Source organism: Cydia pomonella, chromosome 3 (genome assembly GCF_033807575.1).
Source record: "Cydia pomonella isolate Wapato2018A chromosome 3, ilCydPomo1, whole genome shotgun sequence".
Classification (NCBI taxonomy): Eukaryota; Metazoa; Arthropoda; class Insecta; order Lepidoptera; family Tortricidae; genus Cydia; species Cydia pomonella.
This window is the reverse complement of record NC_084705.1, coordinates 17,454,702-17,471,705: the sequence shown is the minus strand read 5'-3', so window position 1 is coordinate 17,471,705 and position 17,004 is coordinate 17,454,702. Positions and strand designations below refer to the sequence as shown.

The 17,004-nt window shown below is 37.2% G+C and overlaps 1 protein-coding gene across 1 annotated transcript in view; it reads right to left on the bottom strand.

Moving 5' to 3' along the window:
• Positions 1-346: 346 nt before the first annotated feature.
• The window catches only part of LOC133516184 (cell adhesion molecule Dscam2-like), a 118,865-nt gene continuing 102,207 nt past the window's right edge, over positions 347-17,004 (bottom strand). The window contains exons 16-35 of the mRNA XM_061848969.1: positions 16,297-16,445; positions 14,253-14,418; positions 13,270-13,409; positions 12,607-12,759; positions 12,235-12,325; positions 12,042-12,124; positions 11,447-11,575; positions 11,185-11,337; positions 10,788-10,917; positions 10,291-10,472; positions 9,654-9,833; positions 9,117-9,305; positions 8,720-8,917; positions 7,714-7,874; positions 6,993-7,170; positions 5,243-5,360; positions 4,612-4,766; positions 4,326-4,451; positions 3,601-3,681; positions 347-1,278 (exon numbers count right to left, since the gene is read on the bottom strand). Coding sequence (XP_061704953.1) covers positions 1,250-1,278; positions 3,601-3,681; positions 4,326-4,451; positions 4,612-4,766; positions 5,243-5,360; positions 6,993-7,170; positions 7,714-7,874; positions 8,720-8,917; positions 9,117-9,305; positions 9,654-9,833; positions 10,291-10,472; positions 10,788-10,917; positions 11,185-11,337; positions 11,447-11,575; positions 12,042-12,124; positions 12,235-12,325; positions 12,607-12,759; positions 13,270-13,409; positions 14,253-14,418; positions 16,297-16,445 — 2,791 coding nt within the window. The 3' untranslated portion in view covers positions 347-1,249. The remainder of the gene's footprint in view (positions 1,279-3,600; positions 3,682-4,325; positions 4,452-4,611; positions 4,767-5,242; positions 5,361-6,992; positions 7,171-7,713; positions 7,875-8,719; positions 8,918-9,116; positions 9,306-9,653; positions 9,834-10,290; positions 10,473-10,787; positions 10,918-11,184; positions 11,338-11,446; positions 11,576-12,041; positions 12,125-12,234; positions 12,326-12,606; positions 12,760-13,269; positions 13,410-14,252; positions 14,419-16,296; positions 16,446-17,004) is intronic.

The window sequence follows — 17,004 nt, the reverse complement described above, 5'->3', positions numbered from 1 at the left end:
TAAACAAAAATCACGGACATAGGTCTACGACGCAACATTAAAAATACTGTTACTATTTTAGGGCAAAAGCTAAAGGGTGGTTAGAGTAGGGATACCTCGTTTCACGCAAAATAGCCACAATGGTTGTCGATTTGCGGAAAATGCCCATAAGGCACTAACTAACTAAGGACAAAAGCTATTAGCATGAAAATTACTTCTAAAAATGTGTTATGGTTTTTTTATTGAAACCATCGATTTCTTTTTATAGTAGTGTATGTGACTCCTACATAATAAAAGGCATTAAAAAACACGAGTGTGGGTTTAAGAAACCAACGAAGTGAGTTTCTTAAAAAGATCACACGAGGGTTTTGATGCCTAATTATATACAGTTACATACACTATTTTATCTACACACATATTATAAACTTTTTATGATATATTCACTAACCCAAATTACAGCCAACGTTGAGCATCTTTGCTCTCTTGGCGGAACTCGCGAATATTTGTTGGCGTCACTGAAATAATTTTATCGCTCATTTTACACGACCCTTTTGCAATAGTTACTTTAAAAACAACAAAACATATTAATTTTATACTTAAAACTAATTAAAAGATAACTGTAAGTCAAATGGCGGTAAAAGAAAACTTTTTTCACGCATGTCACGCATTCGTAGTTTTTTTTAATTCACAGACAAACTAGAGTCGGGGGCCTATTTCCGTATCATTCGATACAAATTAACATGCGAGATATGTCAAAATTGTAGCAATTGACATTTCATTTAGAACAAAAAGGCATCTCGACTAATATTAGAATAGAGGTCAAATCGAATTGCTTTTTTTTTCGAGGTGTTCCAAATTTGAATGTATAACCACATCAATTTTGATGTAGTTATGAAGCTATTACAACATCATCACAGATAAGAAATTTGTTGTAACAAAACAGCTTATCGTAATGTTAGCCATTATTTACGGACTTTGGAGGATTCATAGAGGGTTTATGATATGTGTATACAGTGTGTAGATAAAATAACTAAAACTAATAATTTAATAACAATGATATTCGCAATCCCAGCCACGCACGGCCGTCCGCTGAGTGCTCGGCGAGCTGCGTTCGGAAGAGGACCTGAACTCACTGCACCTTAAACCATTATAGTTACCTTATTTGCATTTGTTTTATGAAAGTACCTAATATCCAAAACTCGTTGTGAGTTTGGCAACACAACCTTTTGGGATATAATTATTTTGTTGACTAGTTTAATGTAGGCGTCGGCTACCTATGATGCGGAACTCTACAGCCTTCTGAAAAAAAAAAACAGCCATTTAATGATACAAGAAAACCAACAAGGATGGATAATAACATGGACGATTAGGCTTGCTACGTAACAGGAAGAACTAATTAATAACATCATTAAGACAGTAGTCCATCAATAGGGAGCGTGCATGAACTGTAGGAGGCAGCACAGGAACCGTCAGATTTTTTGGCGCGAGGCGTAAATGTGATGTTTATTGCTCCAATGTAGCCCACAAGATGGCAGCACTTACTATGCACAAGAAAACGCGTGACGTGTACATGTACATGTTTATGGTTCCGATTCAGGCCACAAGATGGCAGACCCTCCAACGCGCACGGTCCCTGTAGGTAGGTACCTACTACTCGTATATCTACACTGCAAGTGCTACTCCGTACCTGAGAGGCATACGAGTAGGTAACAGTGTAAATCCCTTTTTCAACACACTTGCTCGCAACATGGAAGTTATTGAACCGCTTTTAGATGATGAGCTCCTAGATAGCTCCTAGATATTAAACACGCGTGCTTTTTCATACTATTATAGCACTTGTTAGGTAATTAATGATAATCCGAGCGACTTAAGAAGGTAACTGATTGCTCATATAATATGTATGGAAGTGGAGCCTTCTTAAATTAGTCGAGTAGATTTTACAATGCGGACTGGCGGGCGCCGGCGCCCCACCGCCCCCTGCCGGGGCCCGGCGGGACCGCCAGCGGCGGGGCGAGGGGCGGCAGGCAGGAAGAATGACAAAGGGTCTAGCCGCAATCCTATAGTGAAACTGCCCCTGGCTGAAATGTATACCTTTCTTAGAAGCGTTAATTGGTCTTATTATAAGATATCATTTTACAATATTTCAAGCCTGGAATCCCCTTGGTTTGGATAAAAAAAAAATATATATATATAATCTTTTTTAATTTTTCTAAGCTAAACTAATGGTTAGATTTCTTTGAAATTCGGATTATACATGGCACTAATAGCAATACATTTTCAAAAAAAAAATCAAGGTTCTAACTTATTTACAAAGGCCTAAAAAAATTATTTTTTTTTCATCGCAAGTGTGTTGAAGAACGTCGTATGAAACGCGTGTGCATTAGTCATTACACACATCGGCTTCCTTATTGCGCGCTCGCTTGCAGCTCGTACGAACCAATGTAGCACACTTATATCAAAATTTACTATTTTGTGACTTTCGGTATTTTACAGTATCGTGCATAATTTTTAATGCTAAGTCGATTCATAGAACTGTATTTATCGATAATACCACAAATTTCAAGATTTTCATATTAATTTTACTTTAAGTGCATAATCCTTTGGGAACCATTTTAATGTAAGTGAAATGTAGTAAACTGCTACTAGATGTTCAATAAATTCAGCGTTAAGGGTTTTGAGTGGATATCACTACATCTTATAAAACACAGTCCCCCGCCGCGTCTGTCTGTGTTGTATGTTCGCGATAAACTCAAAAACTACTGAACAGATTTTCATGCAGTTTTCAGCTCTCAATAGATTAATTTATTAAGGTTTTTTGTAACCCATGCAAAGCCGCAGCGGGTCGCTAGTACACTATAATGCTTGGCATATTGTAAGGCATTTTACTGTATGTCTTAACTAAAACAAAAAGTTTCCATATTACGAGTATAAGTCGATAAAATTGATTACAATGCATGTCAATGCATGTGCATTTAAACGGACTTTTTGTCAAACAAAATGATCAAACAGTATTTTTAGATTATTTAATATAACGGGAACTCATCGAGTTCGAAATGAGTTTTCTGCTTCAGAATACTGCACTTGGGGTAGTCTTTTAATAAATATACCGTTAGGTACAAAATGTATCTCGAAAAGTAATAAATAACAATATCAAATATATTAACTGTCGATTAATAAAAAAAATAGACGTAAACCTCTTGTGTATCACCTAACGTTTTTCGAAAAACCTTGCAAGTTTTTTTTTACACAAAATCGCTAATTCTGTGAAATTACTAAAATGGCTCTTACAGTGTCAAGCGTAGGACTCTATCGGGCTCATTCGGGTCGACCCTACGGGAATGTGCCCTTACGCTATGATTATATGCCGGACGCCGTCCGCGACGGGTGACCTTGGTCCGCCACAAGTCGACGTCGCGTAGAGCGGGTGACCCAGACCTACCACATAACACATTTACGAACAAATTATCATCTGTTATCGGTCGCAGGTGGCTGACAGTCGTCCGCCGCGGATAGTGTGTGGTTAAAGTAGTTCGTAGCCTTACAAATTCTTCTATCTAGATAGATATTAGATAATATGTGTTCGTAGTCGGATTCATATTGATTGCTATAATTGAGACTCACTTCTTGGAACGCTTTTTAATGTAGTTGTCCGTGATATGCAATCACTTTCTTCAGATTCGGAGCGCATTTGAAAACTTGTTTCTGTAAAATAAAATACATTTTTAAACTCAGTTTTCAGAGGAGATAGATTTTTAATTATTGACATATATATCTAAGGACGGGCCTTACGGGCAATGAGAATAGGGCCAGTACAGCGGTGTTACGCACGCACACGAATTCGAGCCAATCGTGCAGTTTAAAGCCACAACGCGATTGGTTGATGATTTCGCATCACGCGCGCGATTGGTCGCATCTAGTTGCGCTAGACTGCACGATTGGCTCGAATTCGTGAATGACACCACTGAACTAGCACCATTCTTAGTGCCCGTAAGGCCCGTCCTTAGATATATATGTCAACGTTTTTAATGCATTATCCCCGATTTCTCGAAGGCAACTAGGTTGATTTTGTAGAGTATGGTTGTTGTTTATTTTAAATACTAATATTACATGGCGCAGCCGGCAGGATACGAACCTACGCTCCCAAAGGGAATCTGATTTCTTTGACTTTTATGTTTTTGTGTCTATAATGGAACAGATGAATAAATTATTCTTAGAACCAACTAGATATGGTTGGTGTTTATTTTAAATACTAATATTACAGATTTAGAAATTTATATTTTTTTATTTGAAAGATGTATGTATGACAGTTTGTCTAATTATCATCAAGTCAGGTTCTGACTACTCACCGCTATCATATCGCGATTTGCTGTTGCTCGGTAGATGCACTCTACTTGGGACTTCTTGGTTGTCCACATGCCCGAAGGTTCTGAAGCCGATCGCGAACTGCGCGTACGGACTTATTTCGTACAGTTCTAGAAAACAGCATAAAGTTACATATTAATCATTTACATTAATTGCCTTCTTCTGTGTCATCCTATTTTATAATATACTAATTCAACAACAGCATTTATATTTTTGTCTTTCCGCACAACATATAAGTTTAGAAGAATGATTATTGGAGATGCAACATACCATGCTTGCTATCAGCAGTCAAATGTACTGGAGTACTGTAAACCCTGTTGTTCATTTCAGTGGGGACGCTCTGTGGCGTGTTAACGGTAACGTTGCTGCGCTCAGACTTGCACTCGGCCGTCAAAGAGTTTCGGTATTCGGTCATGCGCTGCTGGCTGCAGAATTAAAACAAACACAGTGAGAAAACCATATACTAAAAAGACGTGATCTATTTTACATTTCACGAAAAGTTAGACTATATCAGTCATCATGTTTGCTAACGTTATAACATAATGGTGGTATTATTACGAGTTGGTACTAGATGCTGTAAAATAAATATAAGGTAACAAAAAGGAAAAAATATTTATTAACCAAGAAGAGATACTCATTAATTAGAGAGTAACGGGAAAAGTAGCTGAAGTTGTATTTTTCGATGCAGATTAGGTTAAATAGTATACAATTGTAAATCATTTTAGAAAAGCCATGCATAGTTCTATTACTTGTATTTTCATACATGAACATGATCAAGTACGTTCCGTTTCACAATAATGTAGTTTTACTATTGAAAAAAACCCACACGTTCCAAAAAAGTTCGGGATATATCAGTTCGGTAATATAAGTTCGGGGAGATTCATCCTCGTGTATAACTTACTTGTGTCTTTTGATAAGTATGTAGATGCAGGTAAACGTACAAATTGTTAACAAAATAGAGCTACAGATGATGACCAACATGTTGAGGTCTAGGAAATCCGAGGGCGGCCCTATAGATTCTGAAACGAATGAATTAATTACTTACTTTATATTTTGGTTACGAATCCGACTGTGCACTAAATTTGTTTTACCTATTAACTTTGATTTAAAACACATTATATTTTGCAATAAATTCACATTTTCTGTAATAGGTTATTAGTTACGAACACTTTAGCTTTTTATTTTAACACTAATAACTTTCATAGATAACAACCTACATATTCAATACACAATTTTAAACAACATTACCACTTGGCGATATACATGAGAACTGAGGATATGAAGTGTGGAATTAAAAGTAGAAAAATCTCTTATGGCAGAAAGAACTATTGCAAAAGTGACCAGCTTTCAGGTTTAAATAATAGTTCTTAATCTCTCCGGTGGCGCTAGGTAGGCTCATGGATTACATGAACCATAGAGGTTATTATACCATATATAGAGATGAAATGGGGCAACAAATAACCCGACCAAATTACGTAAGTTGTTTTGGGTATGTTGTCAGGAATGTTAAAATGTTTTTTTTTTTTTTTTAATTTTGTCGCATTGCGTATGTTCTGTCACTCACGAGCGCACGCGAATAGCACATCTATATAAATACTAGGTCTATGATATTTTATTTCGGTGTATTGTGGCGCCGCCTATTTAATGTTTATTGATGGACACTTTTCATACATAGAAGTGTTGCTCCTTTTATTCCACACTCCATAACTGAGAAGATGATTCAAAATCTGATTTGTCACCGTGATGTCAAACTGAGATAAATGGAAAAAACTGTTATTTCGTGTTACAAAGATACTACTGAAAGTTTGCGTTGTAATTAAAAATATTATTGCAGACTAATACCATTTTTAAATTATTTAGAATAACTACCCATACATATTAACTAAAATTTTTGTGATTTAAAAATGGACAAATCATGTGTTGCTTGGATATTTTGGACAAAACCTTCTATGCATGAACGTTATAAGGAGAAATCATATTTTGTTCGTAACACCAAATCAATTTTTCGGTTTGACGTAAGGGTACTTTGAAAAAGTTTACATCAAACCAAACAAAAAGTGTTTTCTCCATAAGCACAATGGCGGCAACAGACTGTTAGCGATTGGCTGAAGTGACAAAACACTTATCGAAACTCTTTTTGCATAATATGATCCCGATATACAAAAACAAAATACTACGGGAAAATAACATTTAAGTATGCAGTGACAGCACTTTTTATATAGGGCTATTTTTTAATTTTCTATGGTCTGATTGATAACATTAACTTAATTTCGATTTTTTATGACAAACTTACTTATGATTAACTGACTTTTTTTTATGATTTTTTTTTCGGGCGGTGAAAAGAGCGTTTGAGGGAAAACCGACAGCACGCCGCCCGGCCGGTCGACCTAGGTATCGATGGGCGGATGTGGTGGACACGGATCTGCGCGAGTTCCAGGTTGAAGACTGGCGAGAAACTGCACAGGACCGGGATCGGTGGCGAGCAGTCGTGTTGGAGGCCAAGACACACTTTGGGTCGCTGCGCCAGAGGAGTAAGTAAGTATGACTAATCAGGTTTTGAATAAAAGCTCCTCACATATACTTAGACCCCCAATTCTCATGCAAACTTTAACATTACAAAAAACGAGCGGTAGTATTATGCAATGTGTTACCTCCTAATAAAGTAGTCGTAGCAAAAGAAAATATTGAAGTAGTTGCACCGGCGGAATTTTCAGCAGTTATTTTGATCTGGTACCATTGTGCTGGGCTAAGATCGGCTATCACAAAAGAGTTCGGCTGGTTTAGCACTGAAGTAGCGGCGTAGTGATTCCAAACCTGGTCCAACGATGGCTAAAACATAAAAAAGTTTTTGACAAAAAAAATATTGTTTTTGGTACAAGCTTTTATCGCTGACTGTACTTTTCTTTCCAAAGGCGACTAATAGTCATTGAGACAATTCTAAAAGCCCCAAACACTATTAGTTTGCGTTGTTTTAACACAGAGTTTCTATGGCCACCTCGTGTCTCCATCATCAGAACAGCTCCATGTCATCATAATATTGTATTGTCATCCGGTTTACGTACGTGTGCTAAATTTTAGCTCAATTGGAAATCGGGAAGTGGGACATGGCTTCCAATATTTGACCCAAAGTAACAAAATAACTAACAGGACAAGTTAAATATACCTAAAAGTTTGTGAAAAGGAAACTTTTAGTAACTGACTCATATACAGATGTAACATGCCTTCTCTATTTTAAACATTTAATTAGCCCAACTCATAATTCTAAATTAGACGACTATCGTGACTATCAATCGTATTGTGATTAAACTAGTAGTTTGTTCGCACTATAATATATTATTTGTTGCAATATCAATGAGAAAAAATTTAACTTACGAGTCGGTTCTCGGTCTTCTTCCAAACTTTACTTGTAAATTCTCTATATTCCACCTCCCATTTAATGATTTCACAACCATTGTCGTCCCAGCCACTCAACTGTATGAAAATATGGGAGGAATTACTCCAAAACCATTCAGTGCTGGTTGGAGCAACAGGTACTGAAAAGCAGAAATAAATACAATACAAATCATCAAAACAGTAACCTGTTTTGATGATTTGGCTTGAAGTAAACTTTATGAGAGGAAGAGTGAGGTTCTATCAAAAAAAAGTGAAAAGATTTATAAAGGTTCAGTGGCTTAATAGTAGGCGGCATGTACCGTACCTATGCTTGTTTGCCTCCGAAACGGTATTTAAAAATAACAGAACATTATCCACGGTGTACACTATTCACATAGACTACAGTGTAGTAGGTACAGAGCCACTTTTATCGGAGGGATTTAGCTTGAAGCTTGTTTCTCAATAATTTCGGGTGATGTCTTCCTAAACATTAACACTAAACGGAAATGTATACAACACGGGAAAGCAGATTCCGCTGCAATGCATCAACATTATAAACAGGGCCCATACATGTCATGCCGTTGACGGAGAAATGACGTCACGCTACATAGAGTATGATTAAAATTAGTCTTCGCAATAATCAATTATTTGTCAACCTCTTTAGTTAACTGGTATAGATTCTTGACAATCAATACTGAAACGTCTGACTTGCATCTTATTGTCACTTAACTAAATAATACTTTGTTAATTAATAATAAAATAATAATAATATTGTTTGTTAATAATTTTATGTATTATTTAATAAAATAATACATATTTTTGATTTTTAAAAGTGTACTTTACGTATAAGTATTTATTTTTCTACACGTCAATAGATTAGCTATCTAAATTTTGTAGTGTTATAAAAAAACTCCCTGTATATTAAATTACGTCATTTTTGCGTCAACGGCATGGAATGTACGGGCCCTGATTATAATATTTATAATACAGGTTAAATTTTTCGTACCTCCTCCTAGGGTAGTGGCGTCGATGTAAGCCGGCTGGCTGGCGCCCACGCTGTTGGCCGCGGTCATCCGCAGCGCGTACTTCGTGCCGCACTTCAGGCCCTGCAGCGTGTACTCCTGGGCGCCCTGGATAATGGTTCCCTTCTCTAACCACGCGTCCTGCCATGACCCGTTCGCTTCTTTCCAAGATAAGTTGTAAGCTGTGAATAGCAGTCAAGTTCTCATAACTTCAAGTCTATAACTTTTAATAAGTATTTATTCGAGTTCACTATCTAAAGAATAAAATTAAAAGCATGCTAAGATCCGATAGAAACACACTTTAAGGTACCACTGACTATGAGTTATATTACAATTAACACGATATGCATAAAGGAGAAAGCACTTTTATTTTTATCTTACTTATTTTCTGCAGTTTGCCAGCTGCCCTTGGCACATCCCACACCAGCCGCATCGCGTGCTTGTGCGGCTCGGCACGTACCGCCGGCGGTTCCGGGGTCGGCAAGACTAACACGCCGTATGACACCGAGTCCGATCCGTACAGGTTCTTCGCCAGGCATGTGTAATTGCCGCTTAGAGATTGGTCTATATCTAAAAAAAAACAGGAATTGAAATTGCTGTAAGCAAATATTATAAAATAAGTAAGTATAGTCCCGGCAAGTGATAGGTATTTTTTTGGATTTGCTTAAGGGCAAACTCATATTACAGAAGTGCAAGGAAGGAAATGACAAGGAGTCTGCTCCTTGTAAACTGGCCGGTCAAATTTTCAACAGAACTTTATGAATTTAGTTATAACTTTATTAAAAAATACCTACAAGAAAAAAGATGTATTTGAGATACATGTGAGTAAATTTCATTGTAGTTTAAAAAATATAGTAAGTAAGTATTTCTGAGAGAAGAAGGGCTTTGCAATTGTCGTTCTTATTGAACAATTCTCACTATTGATGAGCAGACTATCGTCATGGTTCCTGGTGAAGCGCGGGTGGTGCGTGATGATGTTGTGCTTGTGGTACCACACGGTGCGCGGCGGCGGCACGCCCACGCACTGGCACACCAGCAGCAGCGAGCTGCCCACTCCCACTGATATTGGACCTCCGAGAGATGCCACTCCAGCAACAACTAAAAAATTTAAAATATATGAAGGAATCATAACACATCTAAACACAAAATATCATTAATTACGGTAAATTTAAGGGTGGATGAGATTCACTTCTTGATGCACATCGACTAACAATTATTGTGAACATTTTAGTACCCTAATTCTGATTTTATATTAATATATTTACCTAGGAAACGGTAAGTTGTAATCAACTTATGGGTGGTTCAAAAATATACAATTTAAACTTGAAATTCCCCAGTCGCTTATACATAGAAAACACCCATGACTCAGGAACAAAATATCTGTGTTAATCACACAAATAAATGCCCTTACCGGGATTCGAACCCGGGATCATCTGCTTCATAGGCAGGATCACTACCTACTAGGCCAGACCGGTCGTCAAATTATAAGTATAGTTGCTTCAGGCAGTAGACAATCGACATTACACATCTGTTGCATTACCTACAATTAGCTTACCTTTAGATGATAATTCTGCGTGCACCCTGTTGCTGGCCGCTCCTTCGCCGGCCACAGTATGGGCATTCACAAACACTTCGTACTGTTTCCCGGTGGCTAATCCTGATATTGGGAACGTCAAGTGTCTTGACAAGTTAGACTCTTGTGTCGCTTCCACTCGATAATTTTGTGGGGAACTCGTACTGAAAACAAAACAAAAAGGTTTACGTTATTTTAGATAAATGTTATGTTACCTAGTTTGACCTCTTCTACGCCGGAACGTGGATCCGTGCAGTAGGTATTGAATTCCATAATATGAAAAGTAAATCAACATTTTGTTAAATTTTATAACAATAATATATATATTTACTGGCTGTGTAAGAGTCTGTCACTGGCGATGTCGTTGCCGGATTACTGACGCGATTAAAACGTTTCATTTGTTACTCATTTTGCAACCATCATATGGTGGTTTGGTATGACGGTCAAAAACGATTTATTTAATAAATTTGAGAATCTACCTGGAAACCGGCTTGACATGGACAGTGTAGTGCGTGATTTCGCCGTTGGGATGTATCGGTCGCTTCCAGCTCACGAGAAGAGACGTCTGCGATGATACAAGTACTTTTATTTCTGGCGGAGGTCCGGGTACTGAAATATTTCAATAAATTTAAATGATACCGATACCTTAAAACGATTCTTAGTATAATAAACATGAGAAGTCGCATCATATCAATGACTTATCAATTACTGCAAAGCAGGGGTATCCTGCATTATTTAAAAAACGGCATTGGCATTGCACATCGTTGGCTAAAGTCACAAACCTCGTAACTCCATTTTTTTTTAAATCATGTTTTGACACTTTTAGCACTATTCATATGTAACATAGTCAGTAATATTCATGTTATGAAAACTTACCATCCTGTAAGGTAGTGCAAACGACTGGGTATGAAAATGGCCCCATGCCGTAGTTAGAGAAACCAGCCACTTTGATAGTGTAGTTGTTGTACTTCAATAGCGCCTGCAGGTATACCTCCGTGTGAGGTGAAGTCATGTTTTGCCATGATCCATCTGAAAATTAGTTACAGATTTTTTTTTTTAAAACGTGCATCCCTATGTGTAATCCCAAGTCAAAAATATTTAACGAAGCTTTGATGTTGCAATAATAAATTAGATTAACCTTCAGTAGTATAATAAATGGAATAGCCTAGCAGAGAAGCGCCATGAGTAGCGATGGGTTGCCACGACACGCGTAGCGACGTGGAAGATGCCCCGCGACACTCTACGTTGGTCGGTGGTTGCTCAGGAGCTGGAATTGTAAGACAAGCACTTCAAATGATAGGTACGTAATTACGTACAGGTATCCTAGTCGTATTTGTGACACTGATGTGCTAGGATGGTTTTATTTCTCCACTACCTAAAGGTTTTCTGGAAGAGATCGCTCTATAGCGATAAGGCCGCCTGTTGTTTACCTCTATCTTCATGTATTATATGTGTTTCCATGTACATTTTTTCAGAGGTTGTGCAATTAAGCCCTCTTTGTATTGTATTGTATTATCTTCTATATATGCTTATTAAAATATTCACAAAAACGAAATAGCCTATAACATAATGATAAGTATTTAATACTACTAATTTTTACGAAGCAGCTTTGTAAAGAAAAGTTAAAAAAGCGTGTGCTAAGAATACACTGATGGACTCTAGACTGAGGTTGATCAGAGTTATAAATTAGGCAAACATAATATGCATTAGTAAGACATTAACTCCTTCCTTACCTCCTTCTCTTGTTGTTTGATAAACCGGCAACGAAAATGGGCCGTTACCGGCAGAATTAAAAGCACTCACTGAAACAGCATATCTGTAAATGATAAAGTAGTTATAGCAATAAACACCAAACGAGATAAAATGGTTCCTATGAGATAAAGTACGAAACATAAGTTAAATAAATTTTCATTGACAATTTCTAACCTTGTATTTTTTAACAGCCCACTCAACGTCGTTTCTTGTTTTCCTTTTCTTGAAATCACTTTAAGAACTTTCGTGTGAGTATCATCAGTTCCTGGAGAAAAAAAACGACAAAACTTCTAATATTAAAGTTTAGATGCAAATTGTACGCTGCTTAATCTTCAAATTGACAAACAATAGTCATAATAATGAATGTATTTAAGACCGTCGCCAGCTGATGGACTAGGGGGGGGGGAGTTTATTTGGCCATTACTATTGCTAATGACATCCATCTAATTTCACGCGATGCGCCATACAACTAGCGACAGTAATTAGAGTGTAAACAAAATACTTTTTTGATGGAAGCGTATTTTTATAAATATTTGTTTATACTACCAATATCACCGCCGACCCTTGGCACCGCTTTGACGTGGTACCCTTGCAAGTGTCCGTTATGGCTGTCTCTAGGCGGCGGCAGCCAGGACACGATCAGCTCTCCGGGGTTATCTGTTGCCTGGACTTGGACTCCCAACGGCGTGGATGATGGAGCTGGTGACGATATAGTACATTACGATACAAGTGCGAAAAATAGGAAATTCGAAACGAGGGGCGATAAATTAAAACACGACCGAAGGGAGTGTTTTAAATCGACACGAGTTGCGAATTACCTATTCGCACATGTATCGTACAACGTTTTACAGTACATATGGCCCTTTTAATGTTCGACACAGTAACGTAATATGCTACTTCTCGCACTAGTGCTATAAAGTAGCCCCATATGTACTGTAAAATATATTTTTGCGTACTTTGTGAAGTGTGGACAATCTCACCACCTAACTGTTTTGGCCATCTGAACAAATGCAAATGGAAAATAGTTTTGTGGTTGAGCTATTTCTGGCTATGGCTAACAGGCCGATTCTGATTCAAATACATCTTATTTTGATGATACTCAAAACAAACTTGAAATTTAATGGAACGGAGCGTTAACTATGAATCGTTGCAATTCTTTAACCAGGGCACTTAAAAATCTTCATAAACGATTATAGCAAGTAATGTCACCTTTTTGTTGCGTAGTGAAATGAGCGGGTTGCGTGAAAGGACTGAGGTCGACCTGGTTACCCGAAGCCACTCGCACTCTATAGTCCACGGCCGGCATCAAGTCTCGGAGCTCTATGCTCTGACGAATTTCGTTGTCTTGCCTAAAAAAAGTTATCAGTAAACGTAAATAGACATCACAGTACATATTATACATATAAATGGGAACAAACCAAGATTATCAAATAATCGTAATGTATGTGGAAAACAAACACATAATCTTATGCTTTTAAGGCTGTAAGTCACCAACAACCATAGCATTTTTCTGATATGCAATACTCATGAACACCCTGTACCAGTATAATTTGATGGTAAGTACTGATGATGCCTTCCTAATTCCTAATTTTCAGATCTTCAAAGTAATACGTACTTTGTTTTGTATAAGCCACAAACCAGCTGTATGCCAATAGCGGACGAATCCGTCTGCCGTGAATTTGACGTGATACCCTTGCAAGTATCCGTAATGGGGGTCCATATTGGCTTGCATAAAAGCTGAAGTCATATCTTTGATACGCATAACAACTTGTGTCATAATCATCATTGCGCATACAAATGAAAAGTCACATTGTATTGTGTCATACATTTTTAGCCATAATATTTGATGACATACTTACATAGCAGTTGTCATATATTTTTTGTCCATACCTAACGCACCTAACCTAAAATTGTATGCGGATAAAATTTATGAGTATAAAAATTATGACATAACTCATTTATGACAAAAACCCAGTTATGCTCAGGAAAAAATCTGACCAAAGATTTTTATGACTTACAATTTTATGCAGTTATGACAATTAAAAATATGACAAAAGTTGTTATTGTTATGCGACCAGAGGGAGTCCCCCGGAATGGCTGTCCGTTTGCGGCAGTCAGGATACAATCAGCTATCAGCTGCTTCGTGTTCACTTAGAACGCCCCCTGTTTGCCACCGTGGTAGTAAAAAATACCTCGTAATGTTGATGCTCTTAGCGGTATCCCAAAGCATGAAGTCGCTGGTGGCGTACTGAACGTTGTAGTACTGGACGTGCGAACTGATGGTGTCACGCCACGACAGCTTGGCCGAGTCACTCGTCACCGAGTCCACTTGCAAGTCCAGTGGGGGAGTAGGCGGTTCTAGAATATGTGAAACCAGCATATAAGAGTACATCTAGCCAGCTAGCTAGTGAAAGTAAGTCTATCTGCTTTTCTTTTTCCTCTTCACGCTCAACCCGCTGAACTAATGTCGATAAAACTTGTTTAGGAGGTAGTTTGAGGCCTGGAGAAGTTTTTAAAGAATTTTCTTAATATATATCTCACACTTGAGTAATTGAAGCAGCTAACTATGTAGATAATTAAGAAATGTGTATGTACGAGTGATTATTTACCTTGAGAAATATTTTATAGTAGTTTATGTCACTGTTACATAATAAAAGGCATTAAAATAGGAGTGTGGGTTAAAGAAACGAACGAAGTGAGATTCTTAATAGAACCACACTAGTGTTTTAATGCCTAAATATGTAGAGTTACATACACTATTTTATCTACACGCATATTATAAACTTTGTATGACATATTCACCAATCCAAATTCCAGCCAAAACATTGGGGCATCGTTGCTCTCTTGGCGGAACTCGCGGATATATAGTGGCGTCTCCGAAATATGTTTATCGCTCATTTTAAACGAAACTTTTGCTATGATTACTTTAAAAACAACAAAACAAAATCATTTTAAACTTAAAATCAATTAAAAGATAAACTGTACGTCAAATGGAGGTAAATGAAAACTTTTTTCATGCATGTCACGCATTCGTAGTTTTATTTTAATTCAGAGACAAACTAGAGTCGGGAGCCTATTACCGTATCGTTTTAGATAAGCGAACTATGCGAGATTTGCCAAAATTGTATGCAATTGACATTTCATTTCCAACAAAAAGGCATCTCGAATCGACTGATATTACAATAGAGGTCAAATCGAACTGCTTTTTTTTTCAGAGATGTTCGAGATTTGAATGTCTTTACCAAATCGATTTTGATGTAGCAATGAAGCAATTACAACATTTTCACAGATAAGAAATTTGTTGTAACAAAACAGTTTATCGTAATGTTGGCCATTATTTATGGATTTTGAAGGCATCATAAAAGGTTTATGATATGTCTGTCGATAAAAAAAAATTCTTCTTCTCTACTGTTATCTGTCATTTAAAAATTCACGAATACTAATATAAGAACAAGTCTATATTGTCCATTCCTCATAAAAACACTTGTGCTATAAAATCGCTAAAACATTACTGCGATTAATGGCTACCAACCTAACCAAATCAAAGTTAGTACAGTTTCAAACTAAGTATATTGCTTATAAAATATTCATAAGGTGGTATAGTAGAAACAATTGCTTCATAAGTCAGAAACGCGCATGTGACACCCTTAATATAGCAACATCCATAGACTACGAAGACCGCTTAGCGTTGATTGTTAGTCTCCATAGGCTACTGTGGCAAAATCAAGAAAAAACTGTCCAATAATTGAATTTAGCAAGGACCAAATACCCAGGTCCTCATGAATTACGAGAAGGTGTCGCTGACCAGCCTGCTGTAAACTTTTGGTTTGTTTATCTATATGTTTCGACAAGTTTAAAGTATGACTCGTAAGTAGGTAAAAAAATACTCGTGGCGTATTCCTTTACAATGTTCGCCTACGCCTGCGGCCTTGGCTTACATTGTAATTGTAACCCACGCCACTCACCTTTTTTGACCCTTCTTATACAACGGTTGCATAAAATACTATGTTTTTAACTATTATTTCACTAAAAGGTTATACCAGGTGCCTTATAGTCAGGCACCTGGTTTTATTCAAATCGCCTAATGGTTAGCAATTACTCTAGGAATACTGCACCACCAGAGGTTGGAAGTGCGTTGCTGGCTTTTATGGTGGGAATTTCGAACTATTTTGCAATTCAAATTGTGACAACATCTTCCAACCGATTCATTAAATTATAATTCTATTAATAACTTACCCAGTATCCTTAGATGTAAATTATACGCCGCTACTCCATAGGGGTTACTAGCTCTGCACTCGTAGTTCCCTCCGTCTCTGCTCTCCACAAAGTTGATACTGATGATGCTCTTGATACCGTTGTGGATTTTGGTTTCAGATACCGATATTCTGAAATAAGTTATCGTCAAAATGATCTAACCTTGAAAGTACAAAATACGGTAAGGTGTGATGGGGTAAGATGGAACCTTTATAGATGAAATAAGTAGTGTTGCATTTGAACCACGGTACATCATGCACTGATTGGTGCAGGTGCAAATTGACATAAGGTACTTCTTCATATAAAAAATACATATTTTTATTTTACTCCGTTAAATTTTACTGATTAAAGACAGAAACATGTTGTCCTAATGCACGAAAAAGAGCAGCAGTGTGTAGGTTTAACTAATTAAATAAAAATTTAAAAATAATTAGTCAGTGCTTCAATATAGCATTTTAGTTTTAATGAATCAAGTAAAATATTTTTTTGTGGTTGGTTATAACACTCGTATTTATTCTGATCGAAGGTATAGGGAAGGGTTAAGATTGAAAATAGTCCTGTAGATGACTATAATACCACTAACAAATTTCTCGTAGCACATAATGTTGTACACTTCGAGCGGGGATTGAAATGACCACTGGGTCTCTATAGACGGGGCATGCAACTAAATGGCAGTTGGAACAACGTTGC